Source organism: Pezoporus flaviventris, unplaced genomic scaffold, assembly GCF_033815535.1.
Source record: "Pezoporus flaviventris isolate CSIRO_AGI_PZ_B2104156 unplaced genomic scaffold, CSIRO_AGI_Pfla_v1 ptg000083l, whole genome shotgun sequence".
Taxonomy (NCBI): Eukaryota; Metazoa; Chordata; class Aves; order Psittaciformes; family Psittacidae; genus Pezoporus; species Pezoporus flaviventris.
Genome location: NW_026892631.1, coordinates 4,461,354 through 4,485,987, shown reverse-complemented (window position 1 = coordinate 4,485,987; position 24,634 = coordinate 4,461,354). Strand labels below are relative to the sequence as shown.

Genomic DNA, 24,634 nt, shown 5'->3' with positions numbered 1-24,634 from the left:
GTGTTGGTATGGATATGCTGAGGCCATGACCTTTCTGTTTTGAGTAAAACAGATGGACTAAGCAGCAGGGTGATGAACTGGTTAAGCCAGGTAAATGCTTCATCCATGTCTGTCCCATCTGGGATCTCTCCAGCAGCTTGTCTGTCATATTAGATTTTCTTCTTAGCCTTTGTCCTAAATAGTATCAATCTCCTAAATATATATGCATATAGAAATCACTTTACTCAGTCTTTTTTATCTTGTTTTGTTTTCCCCTCCTTGATCCTGTCTCATTCCTTCATCCTGCCACAATGTGCTTTCTTCCTAGTCTCCCATGTTTGATGGCAAAGTCCCTCACTGGCACCACTACAGCTGCTTCTGGAAGCGGGCTCGAATCGTGTCCCATGCAGACATTGACGGCTTCCCAGAGCTCCGGTGGGAAGATCAGGAGAAAATCAAGAAAGCCATTGAGACTGGAGGCCCTGGAGGAGGTAAGCAGAGGTCTCCTGGTGTTTGAAGGTTCAGCTGGAGCCATGCTCCCTCTTCTCAAGCCGTTATTGTGGTTATTTGATTGCTATGTCTCTTCAGCAAGTGATGTTGGAAGAGTTGGGGTGGTGTCTCCGTGTTCCAGGGCTAGGACACTGGCAGTATCATGTTGAATCAATGAGGGGGAAAAAGCCAAGTCACCTGGCAGATGTATTGCCAAGTATTTCTTGTTGTCACAATTGGTGTATTTTGTTCTCAGCTCTTTAACAAATGCTATTATAAGTATGTTGTTTTAGTGGTACCTTCACTGCAGTGTATGGTTCCAGTGGCACTTTGAATTTGTTACACCATTAACTGGTGAGTTGGCGGGGAACTCACTGTGTCTCAGTTGTAGATTCATGTTTGCCTGTTGAAATGTAGAAATGCAGAAGGAAACTGGCTGTGGGAAGAGGAGTTCTGCTTTGCAGCAGAGCTATTTGTGACTCCCATTACAGTCAGGTCTTCAGTAAGATCTCATTTTACACTACTTTCAGGGAACAAGTAAAAAGGTTTGGCTCTGTGCACCCTTGAAAGTCTTTTAAAAACACTAAATAAGCAGTCCTGTACAGTTGTGACATGGCTGTTTTGAAGAACTCTTTCTATTATAAAAGCACTTTTGAACGTGGAGTGCTTACCTTGCTCTGTGCACGCATTCTTGACAGATGAGTTGAGGGAACACGGGTTTATTAATCCAGACTGCTAACAATCTGGGACACAGAATAAGAAGATAAGGGAATGCCTTTTAAAGCCGAACTCTGTATTTGCTTTGTTCTCCAGGAAAAGGAGGGGAGCAGGAAGGAGGTGGCAAAGCTGACAAGAGCCTAAATGACTTTGCTGCAGAATATGCCAAGTCTAACAGGAGCACTTGCAAAGGCTGTGAACAGAAAATAGAAAAGGTAAAAAGACTTTTCTTCTCTATCTCTTGTCTTTTCTCCCACCATTTCCAATTCAAAGAGTGACTTTTGTAATTGCTTCCTGTCTCTCCTGCATATGGAAAGCACTCGCAGAGCTGCATTTCTGTGTCTGAGGAGCAGCTGTATCCTACACAGCTGACAGTAAAGGCATCCCTCAGGCGCTGTAGCCTGGCTTCAAACCTGCTCGTGCTTCCTTTCACTTGGGTCTTAGAGCAGACTGGAACACTGCTCACCAGCATTTCTGTGGCAAGAGAGCTGCTGCTGACTGCAGCTTTTCCTGCTTGTTGCAGCACTGCAAAGATGTTGGCCTCCTCCTTAGCCAGACCAGCTCTGTTTGTGTGCAGCATATCCATACTAACTCCAGGAAAGCAGACAAAAGCAGTGATGCAGCCCTGTAGCTGATACGTGTCTTGGTGCTCTACTTTTAAAGACAGTTGGCAAAATGAAGTTGTGAGCCTTGAATAGACCAGTTGGGTAGAGTTGGTAAGGACCAAACAGCAGTGTTGGTATGCTCGTATCTGCAGACACATTGCTGACTTGTGTAGATGTTTTCTTGTTGGAGCATGAAGTATGGCAGTCTAAAAGCACCCAATACAACTACTCATGGGGCATCTGAAAAGTAATTTGCAGTAAGATGGGGTGAGATCATATTAGGGCTGGTGCTTGAGAGGTAGGGACAAAATGTTTCAGAGGTGCCTGCATGGGGTTTGATCATGTGAGTTTTGCTTGGTCAAGCTCACTGGGAGTTGGAGTAAAGACTACAGGGTTACCTCTTTTCAGTGCTTTTTGAACAGAAAACTGTCTAAAAAGCTGTGTGTTCAACCTACAAAGGGTATTGAAGCAAGCAGAGGAACTGCGGTGAAAGGGCTTGAGCCAAAAGTCGCAGGCCTTGATAGAGGAACTTGCTATTTTACGGGTGTTTAGGAAGCATCATGTTGGGAACTTCTTAACACCCAGCTCCTTCTAGAATGGCCTAACAACTGTTCTTGTGTTGCTTTAACCTCCATCAGGGCCAGATCCGGATTTCCAAGAAGATGGTGCATCCTGAAAAGCCGCAGTTGGGAATGATCGATAACTGGTACCACCCAGACTGCTTTGTGAGCCGCCGGGCTGAGCTGGGCTTCCTCCCAGTGTATGGGGCCACCCAGCTCCTGGGCTTCAGCATCCTGAAAGCTGAAGATAAAGAAACTCTGAAGAAGCAGCTCCCAGCTACCAAGAGTGAAGGGTATGTGGGCAGTGTAAGGGATTGCATTGTGCGGAGGAGCCATTGATTGCCTTCAGATACATCCATGGCGAATGTTTTGTTACACCGTTATTTCTGTTAGGATATTGGTCGCAGGAGGATTCGGTCCTTCCTGTGACCTTAGGCAGATGACAACAGACAAATTCCCCATCCCTGGGAGCAATGGCCCATCATCCCCCTGCAGTCCTCTTGCCTTCTGTGATTGCCTTGAGAAAATGCACAGACCAGCAGCTGTGACTTGGAAAGCTGATGTAGGGCTTTCAACCATAAAATAATGCATGCTTAATACAAATGGATACTGGGCTCTGTGCCTCCCTGTGTGATGCTGTTATCAGTGATGGTTTCTCTGCTCTAATCACTTGTTTGAGAATTGATTTGACAGCTCTTATCTATGAGCTGCTGATCTGTGACAGGCACTGAATCTGATAATGGTGTTTACTGACCAAGTGATGCTCACACTTGGATGCTTTTGTTTGCTGGATCTTTTGTGGTATGCCTGAAATTTCTTTGGCTTACACTGAAATTCTTAGTGGAGGTTCTTGACAGGACTTGTACTGACAGAGAAGCGCTTCCAGGTGACTTGCTAGCTTTGGTCAATCCTTCTCTGTTAATGAACGCTTTTGTTACTTGTTTTTGAAGTGACATTGCCTGGAGTCATGATTCATAACATAAGCCAGTGTTGCACTGGGGAAGGAATGTTAGGTGGTTTTTGGGTCCTACAAATAGGAAAGACATTGTCATTGTAAAACATTGGGTTTCTCCATGCACCTTGTAGACTGAATTCAGCTTTACGTGAAACGGTCCAGTGAGACTGATGTCGGGGTCTGAGAAGCCATAACCACATCAAATCTGTGCAGTGTTTGTCAGCATTGATCCTCCAGATGTGTGCCAGATGGTCGTGGTGTGCTGTTCAGAGCCTTGTGTGTATCAGTTCCATCCTCAGCTGTAGGTAACAGGGCAGAGTGCACATCGACTGATCTGTGTGTTGTTAAGAGGCTGCAGCTTCCACCCTTCGTTCTTGGTTGGCAAACAGTTGCTCCAGAACACTCAGCAGTGGTGCGGGTGCTGTGGGGAGGGTCCTGCAGTGCTGCAGGAGCTGGTCAGGTTCTACAGTTCAGCCTCATGAGACTGAGACAAGCTGTCTGCATCTGCCTGGCAGCCTGCTGCTGTCTTTTCATACAACCATTTTACCTCTGGGTCTGTTGCAGCATGTAAGTCCAAGTACAGGGTTTTAATGCACTTGCAGCTTTTCGAGCAGTCCTTTGCTTTTTGTGCCAAGGTGCGTGTTCTGCTTTGTCCTAGAACAGTGTGTGAGTTTCATAGGGTTATTCGTAGTTTTTTCCCATCTGTTCAGAAAAGCTCTAGGGATTTGACTGTGCATGTGTTTCTCTTCTCCGCCCTGACTCTCCCTTTTCTGGGCCACTTCTGGGATGCCCTGCAGAATGTGAAGGCATTTGTAAAGACAGGGCACAGTGTGGTTTGCCAAGTCACTGTGTAAATAAAAGCCTAGAATTGCAATGGAAGAAAGCTCAGCGTGGTGATGTAGGGTGATTGAACCAGGACCTAAAGCCAGAAAAGCAGCAGGACGTCTCATCTTTCCTGCTTTCTAAGCACTGCATGAACAAGCCCCTCAACCGTGAAGGTGCTGGCTGTCTCCTACGCTCCACTACTTTGCTGTTTGGGCTGTGTGCTTTAGCCAAGGGTGTTAAGGGTCAATCGGAAAAACAGTTGTCTGTTAAAAAACTGAGAGTGTAAATAGAATGAGTGGAGAGGGGTGGTGTGCCTCCTACCTGGCAAGTGCCTGCCAAGAAAGCACAGCAGTTCTGGAGCAGATGAAACACCCCAGAAAACTGAATGAGATGCAGTTACCTCAGATAAGTAATCTCATGCATTCAGTCAGATGACAGAAATGATGTTAAGGGATCTGTTGCAGGTGAGATGCTCAAAGTGATCTTTAAAGATGTTTCTGATTGTGCTGCGTCCAGATTATATCGTGACTTGGGTGTCTCTGCGATTCAGGTGTGACACGTACAGGTTCGTATGCTGCTTCTGCATGTCTAGCTGGTACTCTTGAGTACCAGCTTTGGGACTGCCCTGTCTGTAAGGGTGGCAGTGTGACGTGCCTATTGCAGATGGGAGAAGTGAGGTGAGGGCAAAATGGGAAGGTGTCCTGCAAGGATCCTGGCTCCTTTCCTTGGTCATCTGTAGGTGAGACATGCTGACCTTCCCCTGGACTATGGGCTGTTGTGCCTGAGCACCAGCACTTTCAAGCTTGAGGAAGGAGGATCTTGTGTCCTTGCCAGTAGCTTCTCTGTGGAAAGAGTGCCTGTTTACTGACGTAGGGAGTGAAGTAGCAGCTTGCAGGCTCCGTTTGACTGTGCTTCTTCAGTAGCATGTGGCATTACAGCTCCTTCCTGTATTTTCTGCCTCTTTTGTTTGAGTGGGATTAGTGCCCCAGACAGGAGCAGTGTCATTCTGGAGGTACGTCATGCAGCATCCGATTAACTGCAGGGGTTTCCTGAGGCAGAGGGTGAGTACTCACCAGCAGTCTGGCTGTGCATTACAAGGAGGGGAGTTCTTGTTCCTACCTGTGTTGGCTGCTTGCTTTATCCAGGGTCATTGTGACTGTCCTTTCGAGCCATCATTTTCATTGCAGGGAGATGAACATGATGTTAAGGAAGGGCCAGGCTAGAGCGGGATAGTTCACTTTCCTCTTCATCTTCTCAGAAGCTGGAATAAATCTTGTAGTTGTGTATCCTCCATGAAGGTTTTGTTGGCTGGTAAGTACCAAGCAAGCTGTTGGGCCGTACCTGTTGAATGTGGGAATACTGTCCCTTCCCCAGCCAGAGAAAGGGTGTATACAGTAGTGCCCAGCTCCTGGGTTTGGTCCCAAGGACAGAAGATAAAATGGTGTGTGTCAGTGAGTGTGTGTTTTGTAGATTGTTCTAAAATGTGCTGATATGGGGGAAATTCATCTTCATTTGAGGTGAATTCAGCTTTGCCATTCCCTTCTCCAGGCTGTATAAATTGATTAGTGTTTGCTTTAAGCCTTGGGCACAGCCAGGGACAAAAGAGAAGGTTTTATGCCTCCGTGCAAGCAGGATGATCCCTCCTGCTCTGCAGTTTGTTCAAGTGGCTGGAACAGGTACAGTAATCCCTGTGTCCGGGAGAGCGACCCGCTGTCCCCTTGACTCCAAGGGAAAGCTGCCAGAAGTGCAAGTCCCTGCAGGAATTTGGCTGCATTCCCTGGGGCCCCTGTGCAGAATGATCGCCTTCCAGAGGCTGGTGTGCTGGCTCTCCTCCTTCTGGAGAGCAGGAGACAAGTTACAGCACGGGAGTGAGCGCTGGCAGCCTGCCGAGGGAGAGGCACCGCAGATGCACAGCAGTTGGGCACCCACCCCAAGTACTCAGGTTATTACTCGTGGCTTGGGAAGGTGCAGCAGAGCACTTTGCATTCAGGCTGATGTGTTCTTCCCACATTGTGTTGTGTACCCACGACTCTAAAAATGTAGAAGTCATTGCCCTTGTGGCAGGGCTCAGTGATGCTCTGGTCTTGCCCTTATAGGGGCTGCAGCTGGGGAGCAGAGTGGACTTGCTTGGCATGGATGCTTTTGAAGACATGGCTGTGTGTGTGCTGTATCCAGTCCTGCGATGCTGGTTCCTGCTTGCCTGCTTGAGAACACAAGCAATTGTTGGTAGCATACTGTGACTGTTGTGTCCTCTGAGTGCGCCTTAATGTGAGGGTAGGTGGTGACCACCGCAGATAAAATGAGAACTTATCCCAGTCTTAGGGCCAGGACACTTACTAGAACGTACAGGTCTCTCAGGCATGAGTGTCTGGAAGAAGAGGACCTTTTGACATCCTCCTGCAGCTTTATAGCTAGTAAACTGTCATACAGGGTTAGTGCTAACTAGAAAGTGAAGTGTTTAAAACTGTAAGCAGAGAGCAATTGAGAATGTCAACTTTATGGCTTAACCATCAGCCACAGCTTATAAAGTTAAGACGGACGCTTTCTTGAGAGGAAACCTGGCTGATGTTTCATAACAACAGCAGCTCTGTTGAAATGAAGTGTGAGGTCCAAGCCATGTTCATGCTCTGCCTCCAGTGACAGGTCCGTCCTGCCTCTGATGGGGCAAAACTTCCCATTATCCTCTCCTGAGGGGGGAACATGCTGATGTGGTTTGATATTGATGTATCTTGAAGCCAGGCAGACCAAGGGGATGACCTGACTCTGGGAATGTAAATGATCTTCCTCTGAGGTCCCTTGTCATTCTGAAGTCTGCCAAAGTCCCCCAGTTTTCATTTGGCTTCCTCTTCTTTCCAGTCTTTGTTGAGCAGTGTTTTCTCTTCTCCCTGAACAGCTCTAGAGCCCCAGCTGGTAAATGAGTTTCCTCAGACGCAACTGCACAGTAGTACATCGTGAAACTGCTCTCAGCCTGGCAGTGCTTTGCAAGGAGAAACTTCCTGACCTGACTTCATTACAGCCTGAAGAGGACCTAGCAGAGAAATACCTGGTCTCCCAGTGTGCTGTCTTATTAAAGTTGTAATGGTTGCTGTCCTTCATTGCAATAGGGATTGTCTAAACTGAAAAATCAAGCTGTTGATTCAGCTGAAAGACACTGTAGTCTTTCAGCCCGCATCACTACACCTCATATTTGGAGAGCTGTGATCTTTAGGCATGCCTTTGGTGTAACTGATACAGGTGTAGATGAATACACCTGAAAATGTTGCAGTATTCCATGTGCTCTACGATTACCCCATGGAAAAGCTCCTGAAGCGTACCTGAGCTGACTGAGGCAGCTCGTGTTGCAGAGCCAAGTACAAGTCTGCAGTCTAGCACTGAGGAATTTGAGAAATGAGTTTGCCTGCCAAAACAGAGCATATTCAAGCCTCTGCAAATAGCAGCAATCGGAACACTGAGCTCTGATAATTACTGGACAGGCGTTTAAGTAACTTCCTCTCGTGTGTGTTGTTTTGTTTTTCCCTGTTAGAAAGAGAAAAGGAGAAGAGGTAGATGGGAATGTGACTACAAAAAAGAAACAGAAAAAAGAAAAAGAGAAAGAATCAAAGCAGGAAAAACAGCTGAAGGTGAGTTTTAGCTGATCACATCCTCAAAACTGCTTCATTAGAGGAGCGTGGTGTCAGGCACTAGCTGAAGAGCTGTGGCACCTAGACAGGGGCTCTGCCGTGTGCCCAGTTACAGCACAGCCATTCCTTGTGTTCTGGCGCAGGAGGTGCCCTGTCACTAGGGCTTTGCTGAAGGGATTCACCCTGCTGCTTTCTCCTGAAACACCGGAAGTTGTCCAGGACTTGTGCTTATTGGATTTGGATAGATTAGGTTAAGTGCCTTCTCTCTCAGGGAGGCTGATTCTGTGGTCCTTCCTGTATCATCTGGTGGTGGTGGCTGAAGCTCTGAGCCCAAGCACTGTTGCAGAAGAGGTTAGATGCCCTTAAACAGCTCATTGTAAACAGAGGTAGCATGCTGAGCGAGATTAATGAACGAGATTAATGAGAAACCGCATCTTTTTCACCCTCTGGGGAGCTGCGCTCAGTCCTTAGGTACGAAATGTGACAGATCACAGCTTCTTACTGTTCACTTTATAGAATAACGTGGGAAGAATTCCCCATAGAACATCTGGAATTTTGTATATTGAAAGCTTGGCATTTTTTTTTCCAAGAAAAAAATGAGCAAGCTGCTTTTACTGCAGTTGAAATCTTAATGGAGCTGTAGAAAAATGGTGTGTGCCTGTGAACCAAAGTTTTCTTCTCCGTTGTGTGGCAATACCTGAGTTAGCATCAGAATTTAGCTGAGCCGTTATCAAGGTTGCGCTGCTGCAGTGCAGATGTTTAGGACAGATGAAGGCAATTTGTGGGTCAGGATTAACTTTTCTTTACAGCACTTTATCAAGCACGGTCATTAACACTGAAAATTAAACCATTTAACACAGTCAACCAGTTATTCCAGGGTAGACTGCGTTTTTTACTGTACAAATAACATGCAGAAAGTATCCGAGATATTTTGGGATGCTGCTTTGCTGCCCAGCCCTTCCCCCTTTTGTAGAAAGGCCCCAGAGAATGTGCAGGTTCCTCTGCCCTGCTGCAGGTTCCTCTTATGCTTAGGTGGCTTAAAAGAAGAGAAGTGCTGATCGGCATTTCTGGGTTTTGTTTTAATGCAGTGCTCAAATGCAGCTGCATCCCCGCTGTTGTCAGTGTCAACCAGTTCGATGAGGTTTGCTGAGGCTGTTGAGAGCTTGCTAAGGGTAAAGTGTGATAGAAAGATGGATTCCATTCTGCCTAAAACATGGCTAGCTGTCTTAGTATCACTTGTACCTTCTTGTGTGGAATAGAGGGACAAAGATTACTCTCTGGCTTGTCTTCACATGTACGTGATGGAGAAGCCTTGATTTATACAGAATCCCATAGGGATATCCTTCTGCATGTAATCTTGAGATAGTATTTGCTGAAGCTGCAGTGTGCTCATGTATTCATAGTGAAATCTGAAGCATGTGGCTTTAAAAACCTATTTAGTTTTTTGGGTAAAATAAGTGACTCTCCCTATTGGGAGAGCTACTGGTTCCTGGTGCTCTTCATCTCACAGTCTGTGTTTAAGATACCCTGGCCTTGCTAAAACCTTGTCTGCATATTGCAGTTTCAGGAGTGTTCTTAGAAAGCAGTCGATTGCACGTAGCTAAGCTGCTGGATTTTGTCAACAGGAGCAGACAGAGCTGATCTGGGGCATCAAGGATGAGCTGAGGAAGGTCTGCTCCACGAACGACCTCAAAGAGCTGCTGATCGCCAACAAGCAGGAAGTTCCTTCAGGGGAGAATGCCGTGAGTTGGGGTTTGAATCGGTGAAGCTGACCCAAACCAGTGTGGCTGCAAGGTCCACAAGCCTGAAGCCCGTTCCTAACGTAACGATACAGAAAGCCCAGGCGTTTTGTCCCAGGACGCTGATGATCTTGCTGTTACTATTGCTTGTGAAGGGCTGTGTGGTTGTGTGTGATGCTGAATTCAGCACCTTCATCTCAGTGATGTGCCTCTATTCTGGTCCATGTTAGGGGTTTTTTGCTGGCTCTTCAAGTGCAGGTTACTTATGGCACTTCATGTTGCCTCCCTCAACTGCTAAGTTATGCAAAAAGACACAAAACCTGCACAAATTCCTTCCTGGTATCTTTTCTAAAACCAGTCAGTTTGTGTAACTTGTGAAAGTGCTCTCTCTTTTGGAGCCACACATCACTTGAAGTATTTGTATTTATTAAGACTCTTGGTAAGGAGCGTGGGCTGGGATGTGGGAAGTGTCTAGACTCAGAATGGCCAAGAAATCCTCTCTAGGCAGGAAAAGCAGGACTTGTCTGAGCCTACATTCCCACCTACCTACTCATGCGCTCAGATGCAGTAGCTCACCTCCTCCTTGGCTGCTCTGGCACAGCTTCCTTGAATGTTGAATCTGAATAGGAGGGGTCTGAGCAGATACTTTGTGACCTGGGAAACTTCACGTCATAAAATCAATTGGTGCTGGTAAGAGTCTTGGTTTATGTGCATTGTGCATGTGGCAAGCACTGGAGACATCTGTGTCTGTGTGCTAGCAGCCTGACAGTTACTTTTCTGTATATCCCAGTGTAATGTAGTACATGGGCTTCCAGCCTCCTTCTGCCATGACCTGTTTTGTATTCTTTGTTGCTTTAGATTTTGGACCGAGTAGCAGATGGGATGGCATTTGGAGCTCTGCTTCCCTGCGAGGAGTGCAAGGGGCAGTTTGTGTTCAAGAGTGACGCATATTACTGTTCAGGGGATATCACTGCCTGGACTAAGTGTGTTGCTAAAACGCAGACTCCCAACAGGAAAGACTGGGTAATCCCAAAGGTGGGTGTTTACTCCAGATTTGATGATCTGAAGCATGTTTCTTAACTGATGCTACCCCTCGTAAGGAGATCAATAAGCAGCAGTCAGTGTTGGATGCTGGAGAGCAGTGTGGCAGTCCTGTAACAGCTACACCCCTCCAGGGGCAGGCAGCTAATGCATAGCTAAATCATATTTTTCTGAGTAACACTAAATTGAAAGAAACGTTGCTGATTTGATTTGAAACCCATCATTTACCCTCTTACTTCACTCAGTACAGTGGGTATTTGCCTACCAGTATGAATGTCTCAGAAATACTTTCCAAGACCTGCAGTAAATGCCAACATCTGGCCAGTCCTCAACTTAACCCTTAAATCTTATGATAGTATTTGTTGGTTTTAAGCCCTACTTATGCTTCCATCCCACAGGAGTTTCGGGAAATTCCTTACCTGAAGAAGTTCAAGTGTAAGAAGCAGGACAGGGTGTTTCCTCCAGACGCTGCCCCTGCAAACTCGGTGCCTCCTCCCTCTGCATCTGCTCCTTTGTCAGAGACTGTGTCTGCACCCAGAGGTGAGCAGCTGCCTGGGCATGGGTCAGTGGCATTCAGCATGGTGTGTAATGCCATTCCCAGCCTGACCAGGCATGCTGTTCTCCTGCCCTCAGGCAGGCAGAGCTCTTCTGGTAAATGAAGAACAGCAGAGCAGGGTCTCACCTGCTTTATCTTCCTCAGGCAGGGAGACCCTGATATGGTGGGTTGCCTGGGGACATGGGCTTGAGGTGCTGGTTGTTTTCTAACAGCTCATTTGGGTATTTGGTGGTGGTGAGCAAATTACATGCTTGAAATGAATCAGAAACTTAAAGGCTGGTGTTGCCAAATGTGTCCCAGGGAAGACCTGCTGTGAAATGCCTTCTTGCTTGGTTTCTTGAGGAGCACCCAGGGACCTCCATAACACCACATGTTCCACATCGTATGAGGTTTTAAGGGCAAAAGGTTTTTCGGGTTTGTTTTTTAAATCCTCCACTGGGATTTGGCCTTGCCAGTCACTGGCTCCTGTTACGCAAAACAGGAATGGCTTCTCCAGCCCACAAAAACCTGGACTCCAGAAATTCCCTGTAGGCTGTTGGAATGAGTTGCATGCTTTGATGATGTAGCCTCTCCACTACAACCTATACTGACTTCTTTCTTATTCAGCCTTGATAGCCTTGGCCACAGTTTTGAGAGCAGGGGAGTATTGTTCCTTGGTGAAAAGGGTGGGAATAATTCTGCACAGCTCATTTTAGCCACATAATGTTATTTTAGTGATGGAAATGACATGACCCAGGTCTTGGCTCTGATTCCAGTGTGCCCTAAAACTAAACTCAAAACATTGACCAGAATTAAAACCAGGTTACTTTGTTTGCTAGCAACCTAACTAATCTGAGCTGGAGGAAGAAGAGGAAACAAAACTCTCAGTTGGTCAACCAGAGTTAATAGCATTTATTTTTAGTAGTGCAGATGTACTCTACTTACCATGTCCTGGACCCCGCTGCATTGCAAAGTGTTAACACGATGACATGATGGCACCTCAGATGGCTACCAGTTTGCTCCTGACTTGTTATGGAGTTTGCATGGTACAACCTTGTACTGTCTGTAAGATCAAGACTCGAACATGCTGCAGTGTAGGAACACTGTTGCTTGAGAGACAGTTCTCTCTCTTTAGCCCCTCAAAAACTGATTTCCTTTTGAAGAAGCAGGAGCTTTCATCTTGCAGCGAGTTTCTTCCATGCTGTCCAGGCATCAAAAGAAGAGGGAAGCAGAGGACAGTCTGGTAGCACAGAGCTGAAGCAGACATTTAAAACAAACAAAAACTTGTCAGGCAAATAATGTGCCTACATATGCCGCTTCCCTGTCTTCCACCCCTTCTGTTTGTTGGTGGGTGCTGAGCTGTGGTGAAGGGGACCTGCTTGGACCCTTGCGTCCCTGCCAGCTGGGCTGACAGTGCTCAGTGTGGGGATGCTGACCCTTTGTGCTTGTTCCTTGTCCAGGGAGCTCTGTGCCTGTTGCTAACACGCTGTGTTATTTCCGAACCCTAGACAAACCACTGACCAACATGAAGATCCTGGTTCTTGGAAAGCTGTCAAAGAACAAGGAGGAGGTGAAGAGTATTGTGGAGGACCTGGGGGGAAAGATGACGACCACAGCTAACAAGGCCACGCTGTGCATCAGCACACAGAGTGAGCAGCCATGCCGTGGTTACTGGTAGCACTGGTAACGGAGCTGAGAGGATTACGGAACACATGTGTCCTCAGAGCTGTATGGGGATCAGTGTTTGGATTATGGGAGTGGTTTGTGTGCACACATGCCCTAGTGTGCTTGGAAGGGTAAAGACAGATGTGTGCTGTTTGGTTTTACTTACCTAGCGAGTTACCCTGCAGGTTGTGCCGACAGGCTCTGTTGGGTCTGCAGCAGCTCAGGTCTGTATGCAGGCCACCCTTGTTGGCATGACTGGTGCTGGGAGCTGTGTCCATGGTTGCCTTGGAGAAGCTGCAGAGCTTACTGTGGACTGTGGGAGCCTGATGGCAGTCGTTTTCTCTGCTGGCAGCTTGGGGTCTGCTCTTGCTCCCTGTTGGTGTTGAGGTGCAAACTGGCTGCTGAGGTAGGAGATCTGCTTCTACCTGCCAGGACTGTCCAGCCCCAGCCCAGCTCCAGGAAGGGGATTGCCAGAGCAGCCAGGTAAAACAGGAGTGTTCCTGCTGTAGTCCAAGCTGCAGTTTGGAGACAATGGGGATTTTGCTCTACATGGTGAATCCAAAATGTGGTGGAATTGTGTTTCCACTAGTGTTACAGGGTTAAAGTTTGAAACCCCACTGATGTACTGATGGGTTCTTTCCCTCTGTTTCCCACCCTGCCCCTGCAGAGGATGTGGAGAAAATGAGCAAGAAGATGGAAGAGGTGAAGGAGGCCAAAGTCCGTGTGGTCTCAGAGGGGTTTCTTCAGGATGTGAAATCCTCCAGCAAGGACTTTCAGGAGCTCGTTTCTCTCCATGCGCTTTCACCTTGGGGTGCAGAGGTGAAAATGGAGCAGGAGGAAATGGCTGTGGATGGGAAGTGCAGCAAGCCCTCAAGCATGAAAAGTGCTGGGAAGGTCAAAGAGGAACAAGGTGATGAACAAAGCAGTTGTTTCTCCACAGGCCTGTTCAGTGCTGTGCATGCACAAAGCAAATCTGGGTATAGCCTATCCTTGCCCTTTCCTTGAGTTCTCTGCCCTTTTTCTCATAATGAGTTTAAATCATGAGACTTCAGGTGGGAGGATACTGGGGTCCAGAGCAGTGACACTTTGTTCTACTTGGTTTAGAACATAACATGTTTTTAACAGAGGAGCAAAACTGTCCAACACCAATGGCACTCCTGACCAATGCCATAGTGAGCTTGCATTATTAATGCTGGATGGTGAACAGAACCATTGGATCTGCTTGCCTATTTTTGGAATCCCTTCTTCTCCGTGTCTTCCAAGTGTAGGTTTCTCTCATACAATTGGTATGTATCTCAGAGCAGTACCATCTCCGTTGGGACTGAGCACCCCACATGCCCCGTAAGGTTTTTGAAGTCCACCTAAACACAACCACAGACGTGACTTTTATCTGCTCTGCAGGTGAAAAAATGCTATGGCCCATCCCTTGGGAAGCAGAAGGCCCACCCAGGAGGAAGGAGACAGAATGTGGGGAGATCCTGGTTTTCATTTAATTGGTGGGGTGGGGGCTGTGAATTAGCTGCTAAAGCCAGGTAAAAAATGCCATTGGAGTCATTGTGCTCATGTACTGGGAACCCAATTTAAAGTCTCCTTAGGGTGATAATTATGCAAATGGAGGATTTAAATGCTGATTCCAGTGAAAAAAAAAACTCTCTCTGCAGGACCTAGCAAGTCTGAAAAGAAAATGAAGCTAACAGTTAAGGGTGGAGCAGCAGTAGATCCCGATTCTGGTGAGTGATAACAGTGGCTGCTCCTGCACAGAGTCTTCAGGATGTGTGTTTCTGTGGGAGGATAAGGGTTCCGTAAAAACAAAGTGATTTTTTTGAAGACATGTTTTTTTTTGCTGTGGAAGGACTCTTCATTAGGGACTGTAGTGACAGGACAAGGGGTAACGGGTTCAAACTTAAACAGGGGAAGTTTAGATTGGATATAAGGAGAAAATTCTTTCCTGTTAGGGTGGTGAGGCACTGGAACGGGTTGCCCAGGGAGGTTGTGAATGCTCCATCCCTGGCAGTGTTCAAGACCAGGTTGGACAGAGCCTTGGGTGATATGGTTTAGTGTGAGGTGTCCCTGCCCATAGCAGGTGGGTTGGAACTGTATCTTAAGGTCCTTTCCAACCCTAAGTATTCTATGATTCTATATGGTTTGGCATCCAGAGGTGGATATTCCAGAGCAGCTTTTAGAAGGACCACTTGCACTAAGGTGTGGACCTTGTTCAGCTTCAGGAGCATCTGTCAGTGGGGTGCATAAAGGTGCAGCTGGCAGAGATCATAGGTCTGGTGTGAGCATCTGTCCCTGGACTCTTCAGGGAGCAGCTGATGTTGTTCTCCAAACATACAGTGCATGGATGTTGTTCTGAGAATTCATGCTGCATCCAAGGCCAGCCTTTGTTTTTTCAGTTCATTTGCTAATGTGGCACCTGCAGAGCTGTACCTCTCTTGAGAATTCCTTCATCCGATCACACAGTGTTAAACATAGATGTTAGATGGTCCTTTATAAAAAGTTACTTTTCCCCACCAGTTAGGCTTGATATTCACTTCAGTGTATTTGAAAGTGTGTGCTCACCACTTACTAAAAAGAAAACATGCTTCAAGTAGTTCTGAATGAGCATGTGATCACCAATCTTATGGTGTTTCTCTTAAGAGTCACGCTACTTCATGAAACACTTGGGTGAGCACGAGTGCAGGAGAAAGACCTAAAGTGGTAACTTCCTCTGTGTTCTGATTTATTTCTTTGTAGGTTTGGAGGATTCTGCTCATGTCTTTGAAAAAGGTGGAAAGATTTTTAGTGCAACCCTGGGCCTTGTAGATATTGTGAAGGGAACAAATTCCTATTACAAACTGCAGCTGCTGGAGGATGACAGAGAGAACAGGTGGGTTTAGTCTTATCTAGAAAGACTTTTGTTCACCTTTTTCCAGTAAGTACTGGATTTTGTCGTTGACCATGGCAGGGGTTTGGAACTGGATGATCTTTAACGTCCGTCCCAACCCAAACCATTCTAGGGTTCTATGAAAATGTGTTTGTGAGGAAGTATAGATAGGCATATTCATTAAAAAAAAACACCACAAAAAACTCCCTCAAGCCACTAAAACCTACAAAACAACTAAAAACAAACTACCCATGGAGATGTCTGCACTCTGTGGAGACATTTCTTTGTGGTGTTGACAAAGCCAAAGTTTGGAGGTGAATAAGCTTGTAGAATTGCATGTGGTAGTGTTCATTCCTGCAACCTGTGACAAGGGTGGAGCTTATTCACCTCCAAGGGTGGTGGAGTCAAGGGTGGCTGCCTTTGAAATACAGAAGCAGCACCAAGGTGGTGTCAGTAACACAAATACTTGAGTTACTTATGGGTTCTCTGAAAATCTGAGCTCTGGGACTTGAGGCTTAAAGATGCGTTGAGTTTGGTTTTCACATATATGACCCTAATAGTCTGAAGGTTGGTGTCTGTGAAACATTCAAGACTGAAGAGATAGTATTCTCTCTTTTCCTGCTGTGCACTCATTTATGCTCAGGGGCTGCAGGCCTGATGTGTTAACACTGGGCACTTCTTCACACCTGTTTTTGGATGTACGCTCTGTGTTGCTCTTCTGCAGTCGCTGATAGAGAAGGTCTTCCATGAACTCAGTGGTGTGAAATGGCTGATTTGCATGCATGGTTGTTGCAGGATCAGTTTCATTAGGACTGAGATTTGAAGCTAGAGGTACCCTATGTCTACGTTTATCTGGTGTTTCACTTCTCTAGATACTGGGTGTTCAGATCTTGGGGTCGTGTGGGCACTGTAATCGGGAGTAATAAGCTGGAGCAGATGCCATCAAAAGAAGATGCTGTTGAACACTTCCTGAATTTGTATGAAGAGAAAACTGGCAATTCTTGGCATTCAAAGAACTTCACTAAATATCCCAAGAAGTTCTACCCGCTGGAAATCGATTATGGACAGGTAACTGAAATGTCCCTGTACCCAGCGGAGCATTGCTGAGCTGCTTTGCTATGGCTGTTGTGTTCTGCGCTACCTGTTGGGTCACACTTAACAAACCTGAGCAGTGAAGTGCAGGTGCAACTACTGCATCTTCTCTGCTACAGAAAAGGCTGTAGATCAGTGAGTGTCATGCATTGAAATAGATACGTTGGGAAACTAAGTAGATTTCCATTGTCAAGTCTGAAGTCCCTTGAGTGCTCATTCCTGTTTGCTCTGTAGATTTAAGGATGTTAATTTGAACTTAATTCAGCAGCCATCTCACATACGTCCTGTCTGAAAACACTGTTTTCCTTTAGTTAAAATAGACACTTCTCATATGTCCTCTGTATCCAAAATCCATCCAAATGCTGAAGCAGCTCCTATGCAGAGTTCTGCTTAGTGCACTTAATGAGCAGGCTGAGAAAGAGGAGTTATTCCTTGCCAGTAAGATTTGGCTATTTAGACAACTAAGCTAAATAAGAATTCTGTTCCTTCTACCCACTGCAGTTTTGTGTGTTTATTTAAAGGCATACCCATAACTTAAACCGATTTCAGATTAAATAGTTGAATGCTGTTAATAGCATAAGAACTAGAGAATGTATTTCCAGCTATTGCGTTTTTCTCTGGCCAAATTACTGGCTGTCATCTTTCAGTGTGAAGTACTTAATGCTTAGCTTTATTTCTGGAAATCTGACTGTTGCAATGGCAAAGTGGCTGTTACGCTGCAGTGTACAGTGGTATTCTGAAGCATCTGCAGATGTTTTATTGCTCTACCCGTGGAAGCATGTAGATGGTATTATGGCTAATTGATGATTCCTGTACTCATCTGTGACAGACTTTATCACAAAAACTCGGTGGAAGTAGTTATTACATCTCTATTTTGTCATGAAAGCAGCAAAGTAAACAGTCATTTTTTCATATCAAGGTCTCTATGCAGCAGAAAGCTTCCAGAAAAGGTAATTAACGCCCTTGCTTGAGGTGAAGCAGAGATGCACAGAAAGTTCCTATTCCCTTAATTCTACTTGTGTTTTACACCTCTTGAAATAACATGTGCCAAATTACTGAATAGGTGGATTTTTAAACCCACTTTGTTCCAAAATGTCAGAGCAATGTCCCACGCTCCCATGAACTTCAGGCTAGTCATAGTATGCATACGCTCAATTGGTTTTGTTACCATGGCAGCCAGCCTGTTACTTTTATCCTTTGTGATTTTGCTAATTCTGGCACTGTTTTTACCTTCCAGGATGAAGAAGCTGTCAGGAAACTGACAGTAGGTGCTGGGACAAAATCAAAACTGGCTAAGCCAATCCAAGACCTTATTAAGATGATCTTTGACGTGGAGAGCATGAAGAAAGCGATGGTGGAATTTGAGGTGGGTACACACATTCATGTGCCTTTACTTCCGACCATCAGACTTTCACAGCTGGAAGGAGGTTCTTTGCAATGCATCATACTTCTCCAAAGCCAGTGTGAGTTTTAGATCAGCCTTAAAATAAGGGCAAGAGCATGACCAGAATTTGCCAAGCACTGGAAGCAATAACTTAGTTATGATACACGCATAAAACAGGGGTGCATTCTTTGTTCTTCAGTGCGGAATGTCTGTATCGGTGTCTTCAGTTTAGCAATGCCTATGAGAAACTCATCTGCTGGTCCTGGGATCAGCAGTCATTCTATGTGGTTGGAGGTTTTGTTTGTTTGTTCCTTGGGTGATGGTTGTTTTGGGGCTGTTTCGTGGGTTTTGCTGGGTTTTTCCTCCCAGCGACACATACATTGTGACCACTGTTCAGTGAATGCCCTTAAGACTTAAGGTACTAACAGATAACCAGGTTGCTCATGACGTGAGGCCTGATGCACTTCTCTTTTTGTGAGTGGTGGACCATATTTTGAGGTGGAGGGGCAGTACTACCACTAATTTAGGTAGCAAATGAGCATGCAGGTCAGACTTGAGAAGACCTGCCAGATGATACATGCACTGATGAAGTGCCTTTACAAAGTCCAGATCCTGTTCTGAACAGGGCCAGTTTCAGGTTTCCTTTATTGTTGTGTTTCTCGTTTGTTCTAATAATACCCTATTTTCATCTGTTCCTTCTTCCACACTCCTTGATGTGTGCTTCTAACAAGCTTTCAGAGAGTCAGTCACCTGGTAGCATTATCTGTCTCTCCTTGCATAGAAAGTGTTTTACTGGTTTTTGGAGATCCTGCAGTTTGTGTTACTGCAGCCATTCAAACTGGGTTAATTCTAAATAACAAATTCCAGTTTTCTTCAGCCAGCTTAGTTATCCTGCCCTAAGACTTCATACTTAAGCAGCTGTTTGCCCTCAGTATCAGTATTTGGTGTATCTACTTTTCAGAACAGGCTTTGCTCCATTTTGTGTAGCTTATCTTCAAGCTTTCAGATGGCTTGCCCAACATTTTGTAGTCCCTTGGGTTAATTGTGTATCTTCAGTGGGTTTTTTACATCAAAGTCTTCTGAAATATTAATAATTCCTTGTAGCTGGAACTGGCTGAAGACTCTGAACTGATCATCATCTTATGTAACTTGGTTTTGTAGAACTCTGTTGATACTGTCTTAATTCACACCATCTGCAGATCTATAGCAGACCTGGGAGTCCAGATGGGCCTGTCTTCCCATTAGATTTATCTTCCTGTGCTGCTGCTGCTGCCAAACAGCTGGTTTCTGTTAGAGGAAATAATGGTTTTCCTGGTTAGAGGTTTCTGTGCATCCTCTGGAAATGGCTACTTGGTTCCTTTAATCAGCCTGGTCTCAACTAGTTCATTCCATCCAGGCACTCCCACTCTCCCAAAACTGTAGCAAACTCTTAAGTCTTTCCCTTAAACAACAATAGATTTATCTGATGCATTTCTCTTCCTGCATCTAATACAGTTTTCAAGAGTTTTACCTCCCTGAGCATACAGGAGTTTATTGCAATTCTCTGTCTTTGCCTTACATCAAATGGCCAGAGGGCTGAGTCTGTTTCAGTGCTGTGCCTGGGTGGAAGGCAAACATCTCCCTAGTCTCTCCCTGACATATTGGTGCGCACGTCTGTGATGTGGAGCTAATTCCTCATGTTGCCCTCAGTGCATCTGGCAGTAATTGCAGTGCTGCTATTTTAGACCCAGCCCTTTGGCTGCTGTGTTCTTTTGATGCCTCTAATGATAAAGCTTTGGATGCAGTTTAGCTTTATTTCAGAGGCTGGCTCTGTTCACCTCCCATGAGTCAAAGGAGACACAAGCTCTAACCCTCTAGCTGTTTGTGGGGTCTGTAGGAGATGTACTTCTCCTAAATCACATTTTTGGGGGATGCGTTAGTTTATAGGTGTTAGTGTTTATGTGTTAGTGCATCTGTGTGTTAGTTTATATGTTTATATGACTTAACAGCTAGTATAGGTGTCTGCAGCTATTTGCACATCCCAGTTAAATGGCCCATTTCACTTTGACTTGTCAGCTAATAAATGGATGTATGGCACTCAACCTGAAAGAATTTGCCCCAAAAGTTTGGGAGCTACAAGTCTATTGCAGGTTGGTTTTCATTAGGTTTTTAATCTCAGCTTCATGTGTCTTGTGTGCCCAAAACGTGGTCAGTTTTGAAGTGTCTCCTCTCTTGCAGTCCATCTTGTTTTTTCTTAGTATCTGGCTTTATGTATGCTTAGCAGCTAAAGTTCTAAGCCCAGTACAGTGTGGAAATCTCCATGCAAAATCACTTCAGGGTTTTCACACCAGGCTGTGTTACTTGGAAGAACCTTCTGAGTTCAGCTTGAAGAGGAGATTTGCTGGGTTTCCTAGCTCCACAGTGAATAAATAACGTGGAACTTACCTGGACAGTAAGCCATATACGTGGTTTCACAGGATCTTCTGTCCTTGAGCCGAATCTTAAACCTATCAAGTTAAGTAAAAGCTAGTTTGACCTGCAGGGTGGATGGTGAGTCCTGTCAAGAGTTCAGAGGGTGTATGTATGATCTTTGTAAACGACTCCATTGGACTTGACTTTTGGCAAATGTTTGTGCATTCAGATGGTCCTTAACTATGCAGGGATTTAATACAAATCCAAAACTCTTCCAAGATCCATCAATACACAAACAAAAGCAACATATAAATTAAATCAGTGGGTAAACGCAGGCAACCAAGACATCACTTTTAACTTAGTTGCTTTCTTTTTGGTTGCTTGTTTTCCATTAATGAATATGAAGCATCTTGCAGCCTCTTTGCATTTGACCCTTGATAACTGTTGGGTAAAGTTTTTGTATCTTATGAATAAGATTATGATCTTGGGAATAAGAATTACTTCATTCAGTTTGTTTCTTTGCCAGCCTGAACCATATGGTTATTGAAGTGATTGAGGAATGCATCTGACACCAGGTTAATATTAAACTTCAAAACAGAAGCTTGGTATGCTATTTTTGTGTTGCTCTAGCATGTATGCTCAGTTTCCTATTGCAGTGTTCCTTTGTATACGGGATGTCTTCTCAGTATCATGCACTGTCCTTCTGACATAATCCCTGGATCCACAGAGATTAATACCAAGTCTGAAATGTGTGGTCAGTCCTACCAGGATGGAGAGATCAGCTCCCTAGAAACCAGTGAGGGAATTCTGTAGTTTCAATGTAATGAAATCCTAGTTTAATCATTTAAATCTTCATCAGATTGACCTGCAGAAGATGCCATTGGGAAAACTGAGCAAGAGGCAGATCCAGAGTGCATACTCCATCCTCAATGAGGTTCAGCAGGTGAGCATGAAAGAGATGTTAGAGCAGAGAGGGAATTCAGAAGTTGTTCTGGGCTCAGTGTGGGGTGAATGCTGAGCTGTGTGTATAAAGATTTGTGCTCTCTCTAGCTGGAGAAGAGGATGTGGCTTCTGTGGGTAGGCAGTCAGTTCCCTTCACTGTTGTACGAGTTTGGGCAGTACTTGTACCTTTCACACCTTTGTAGCACGAACTTCAGGCTGAGCCAGACATAGATGGCAATTAAGCAAATGGAGCTGGTGTTTCCACCCCAGAGAAGTCTGTTAGAGGATGAGAATAAAGCTTAAATTGGCACAGGAAAGGGTCTGCTTTGATGACATTTACTGTATTTACACATCATGATCTGGACAATTCCAAGAATTACTACATGGTATTGCCTGTGCTGCTTGTAAAAGTGTACCAGCAAGTCCCTTTTTTTTTATCATGGGCTCCCTGGCAAAGCAGAGGTACAGGAAGTTTTACTTCAGTTGTTAGAGTAGATCAGAATCTTACCAAGGACATGCACCACTTCCATATCCAGAAGCCTTTATTTTGCCTTCCAGAAAGATAATCCCCACTAGATTTCTCTCATACCAGAAGTTCTGTGTATTTCAGTGCAAGTGCTGTGACTTACTGCATGCAAAACAAACAGAATTGCTCTTCTTAGTCCTGTGAGAGTTTCAGCATTAGCACTATATGTATTGCTGTTTCTGTGTTAGTCCTCAAGTATCTTGTGTGTCTATTGCTACGGAGACTTGTCTTACTCTTTGGTGCTTGTTGTCTTGTCTAGGCAGTTTCTGACAGTGGTTCAGAATCCCAGATCCTGGACCTCTCCAACCGCTTCTATACTCTGATTCCTCATGACTTTGGGATGAAGAAACCACCTCTCCTAAACAACCTGGAATACATTCAGGTATCGACTGGAAACAGTATGTTGTGTGCAGGGAACAGGTCTGATACCAGGCATCCAGCAGAGAGAATGTGTGAGGCTTTAAGTCTTACTTTAATGTCATGAGGTTAAGCTTGTTTTTCTTCAGAATACTGTTTTGTTTATGTGCATGTATGTGGGTACACAAACAATTATATGTCTGAAGTATTGGAAGATAAGTTATATGTTACGGCTTAAATATGTGTATGTGTGTGTGTGTTGTAATATATTTTAAGTATATATATATATGTTTAAAGAAAAAAGGTAGGGTTGTTGTGTTGTTAGAGAGCAGTGCATGACCAGTGATTCACATAGACTTTAATAGGGGGGTATTCCAGAGGTACCTGGGAGAAGGATTTGGGGGTGTTGGTCCATGAGAAAATGAACATGAGCAGGCTTCAGTGTGCGCTCGCAGCCCAGAAAGCCAACCGTATCCTGGGCTGCATCAAAAGGAGCGTGACCAGCAGGTCGAAGGAGGTGATCCTGTCCCTTTACTCTGCTCTTGTGAGACCTCACCTGGAGTATTGTGTGCAGTTCTGGTGTCCTCAACATAAAAAGGACATGGAACTGTTGGAACAAGTCCAGAGGAGGCCACGAGGATGATCAGGGGACTGGAGCATGTCCTGTATGAAGACAGGCTGAGAAAGTTGGGAATTTTCAGCCTGGAGAAGAGAAGGCTGCGTGGAGACCTCATAGCAGCCTTCCAGTATCTGAAGGGGGCCTATAGGGATGCTGGGGAGGGACTCTTCATTAGGGACTGTAGTGACAGGACAAGGGGTAACGGGTTAAAACTTAAACAGGGGAAGTTTAGATTGGATATAAAGAAGAAATTCTTTCCTGTACGGGTGGTGAGGCACTGGAATGGGTTGCCCAGGGAAGCTGTGAATGTTCCATCCCTGGCAGTGTTCAAGACCAGGTTGGACAGAGCCTTGGGTGAGATGGTTTAGTGTGAGGTGTCCCTGCCCATGGCAGGGGAGTTGGAACTGTATGATCTTAAGGTCCTTTCCAACCCTAACTATTCTGTGATTCTTCTCTGACCATGTCAAAGGCACAAGTAAAATAACCTCTTGAAATTATCCAGGCCAAAGTGCAGATGTTGGACAACTTGCTTGATATTGAGGTCGCTTACAGCCTTCTCAGAGGTGGAAATGAAGATGGAGATAAAGACCCAATTGACATCAACTATGAAAAACTTCGAACTGATATTAAGGTAAAGGAAATGAAATGAGTGACTGACTACAAGCTGATATCCTGTTAGTTTGGAGTATAGCAAATCATACCAACTGTAAGTGGACAGATGTATTGGCATAATTTCAATGAAGGACAGCTGTGGTGGTTAAGGGACTAGAGCATGTGTTGTACAAGAGATACTGAGAGAGCTGGAGCTTTTTAACCTGGAGAAAGCAGGTTTGAGGGATATCTTCTTAATGTTTATGAATGTCTGGTTGGGGAAGGGAGTAAAGAAGACAGAGGCAGACTCTTTTCAGTGGTTTCCAGTGACAGGAGGCAAAGGGCACAATTTGAAATACAGGAAACTGCATTTAAACAAAAGAAAAGCTTCTGTTGTTGATAGTGTTTGGTTCGTATTTTCTTCTCTGACCACTCACAGTAAACAGACACTGGAAAAGGTTGCCTAGAAAGGCTGTGGAGGCTCCATTCTTGGAGGTGTTGAAAGCCTGACTGAACTCGGTCCTTGGCAACCTCACCCAGCTGCTGCAGCTTTGAGCAGGGGAGTTGAAAATCATCTCAGTTTCCAGAGGTGCCTTCCTGTCTCATACACTGTCTGTATACCTGTACCTCTTCGCTAGCTGGGAATATATTTCCACCAAAACTACAAAAGAGGCTTAAAATGGAGAGTTGCAAGCATAGGATGGATGTCTCATGTTGTAAGAACCCTGGTAGTTTGTATGCTAAAGAAACTTCTCTCGTTTGCCTCTTTGCAGGTTGTTGACAAAGATTCAGAAGAAGCCAAGATTATTAAACAGTATGTGAAAAATACTCATGCTGCTACTCACAACGCGTATGATCTCAAAGTTGTGGATGTAAGTTGGGCAGTACTGGGGTTTAATTTTGTGAAGATGAACTCTTCTAAGCTGACTTACTGGTTTGCTGTTTGCCTTTATTCTTGAGTAGCTTTTCCAGTTTCCTTTCTTGAAGGGATACTTTGATAAGCCAATTGCTATTGAATAGAAAAAGCCTAAGCAGAGATGAATCTAAGCTTACTGAGGTCTCTTTGGGGATGTGTTCTTGTTTTCATTTAATTGGCCTCAAAAGGAGGTGGAGGAGTAATCATCTCAAATTGA

General features: G+C 45.1%; 1 protein-coding gene across 1 annotated transcript in view; it reads left to right on the top strand.

Annotated features, from left to right (window-relative positions):
* Window positions 1–24,634, top strand: part of PARP1 (poly(ADP-ribose) polymerase 1) — a 31,873-nt gene that overhangs the window by 3,079 nt on the left and 4,160 nt on the right. The window contains exons 2-18 of the mRNA XM_061475581.1: window positions 308–470; window positions 1,282–1,400; window positions 2,429–2,643; window positions 7,654–7,750; window positions 9,376–9,492; window positions 10,348–10,524; window positions 10,929–11,070; window positions 12,574–12,714; window positions 13,398–13,640; window positions 14,392–14,460; window positions 15,470–15,602; window positions 16,472–16,667; window positions 17,929–18,057; window positions 21,326–21,409; window positions 22,194–22,316; window positions 23,413–23,541; window positions 24,275–24,373. Coding sequence (XP_061331565.1) covers window positions 308–470; window positions 1,282–1,400; window positions 2,429–2,643; window positions 7,654–7,750; window positions 9,376–9,492; window positions 10,348–10,524; window positions 10,929–11,070; window positions 12,574–12,714; window positions 13,398–13,640; window positions 14,392–14,460; window positions 15,470–15,602; window positions 16,472–16,667; window positions 17,929–18,057; window positions 21,326–21,409; window positions 22,194–22,316; window positions 23,413–23,541; window positions 24,275–24,373 — 2,376 coding nt within the window. The remainder of the gene's footprint in view (window positions 1–307; window positions 471–1,281; window positions 1,401–2,428; window positions 2,644–7,653; window positions 7,751–9,375; window positions 9,493–10,347; window positions 10,525–10,928; window positions 11,071–12,573; window positions 12,715–13,397; window positions 13,641–14,391; window positions 14,461–15,469; window positions 15,603–16,471; window positions 16,668–17,928; window positions 18,058–21,325; window positions 21,410–22,193; window positions 22,317–23,412; window positions 23,542–24,274; window positions 24,374–24,634) is intronic.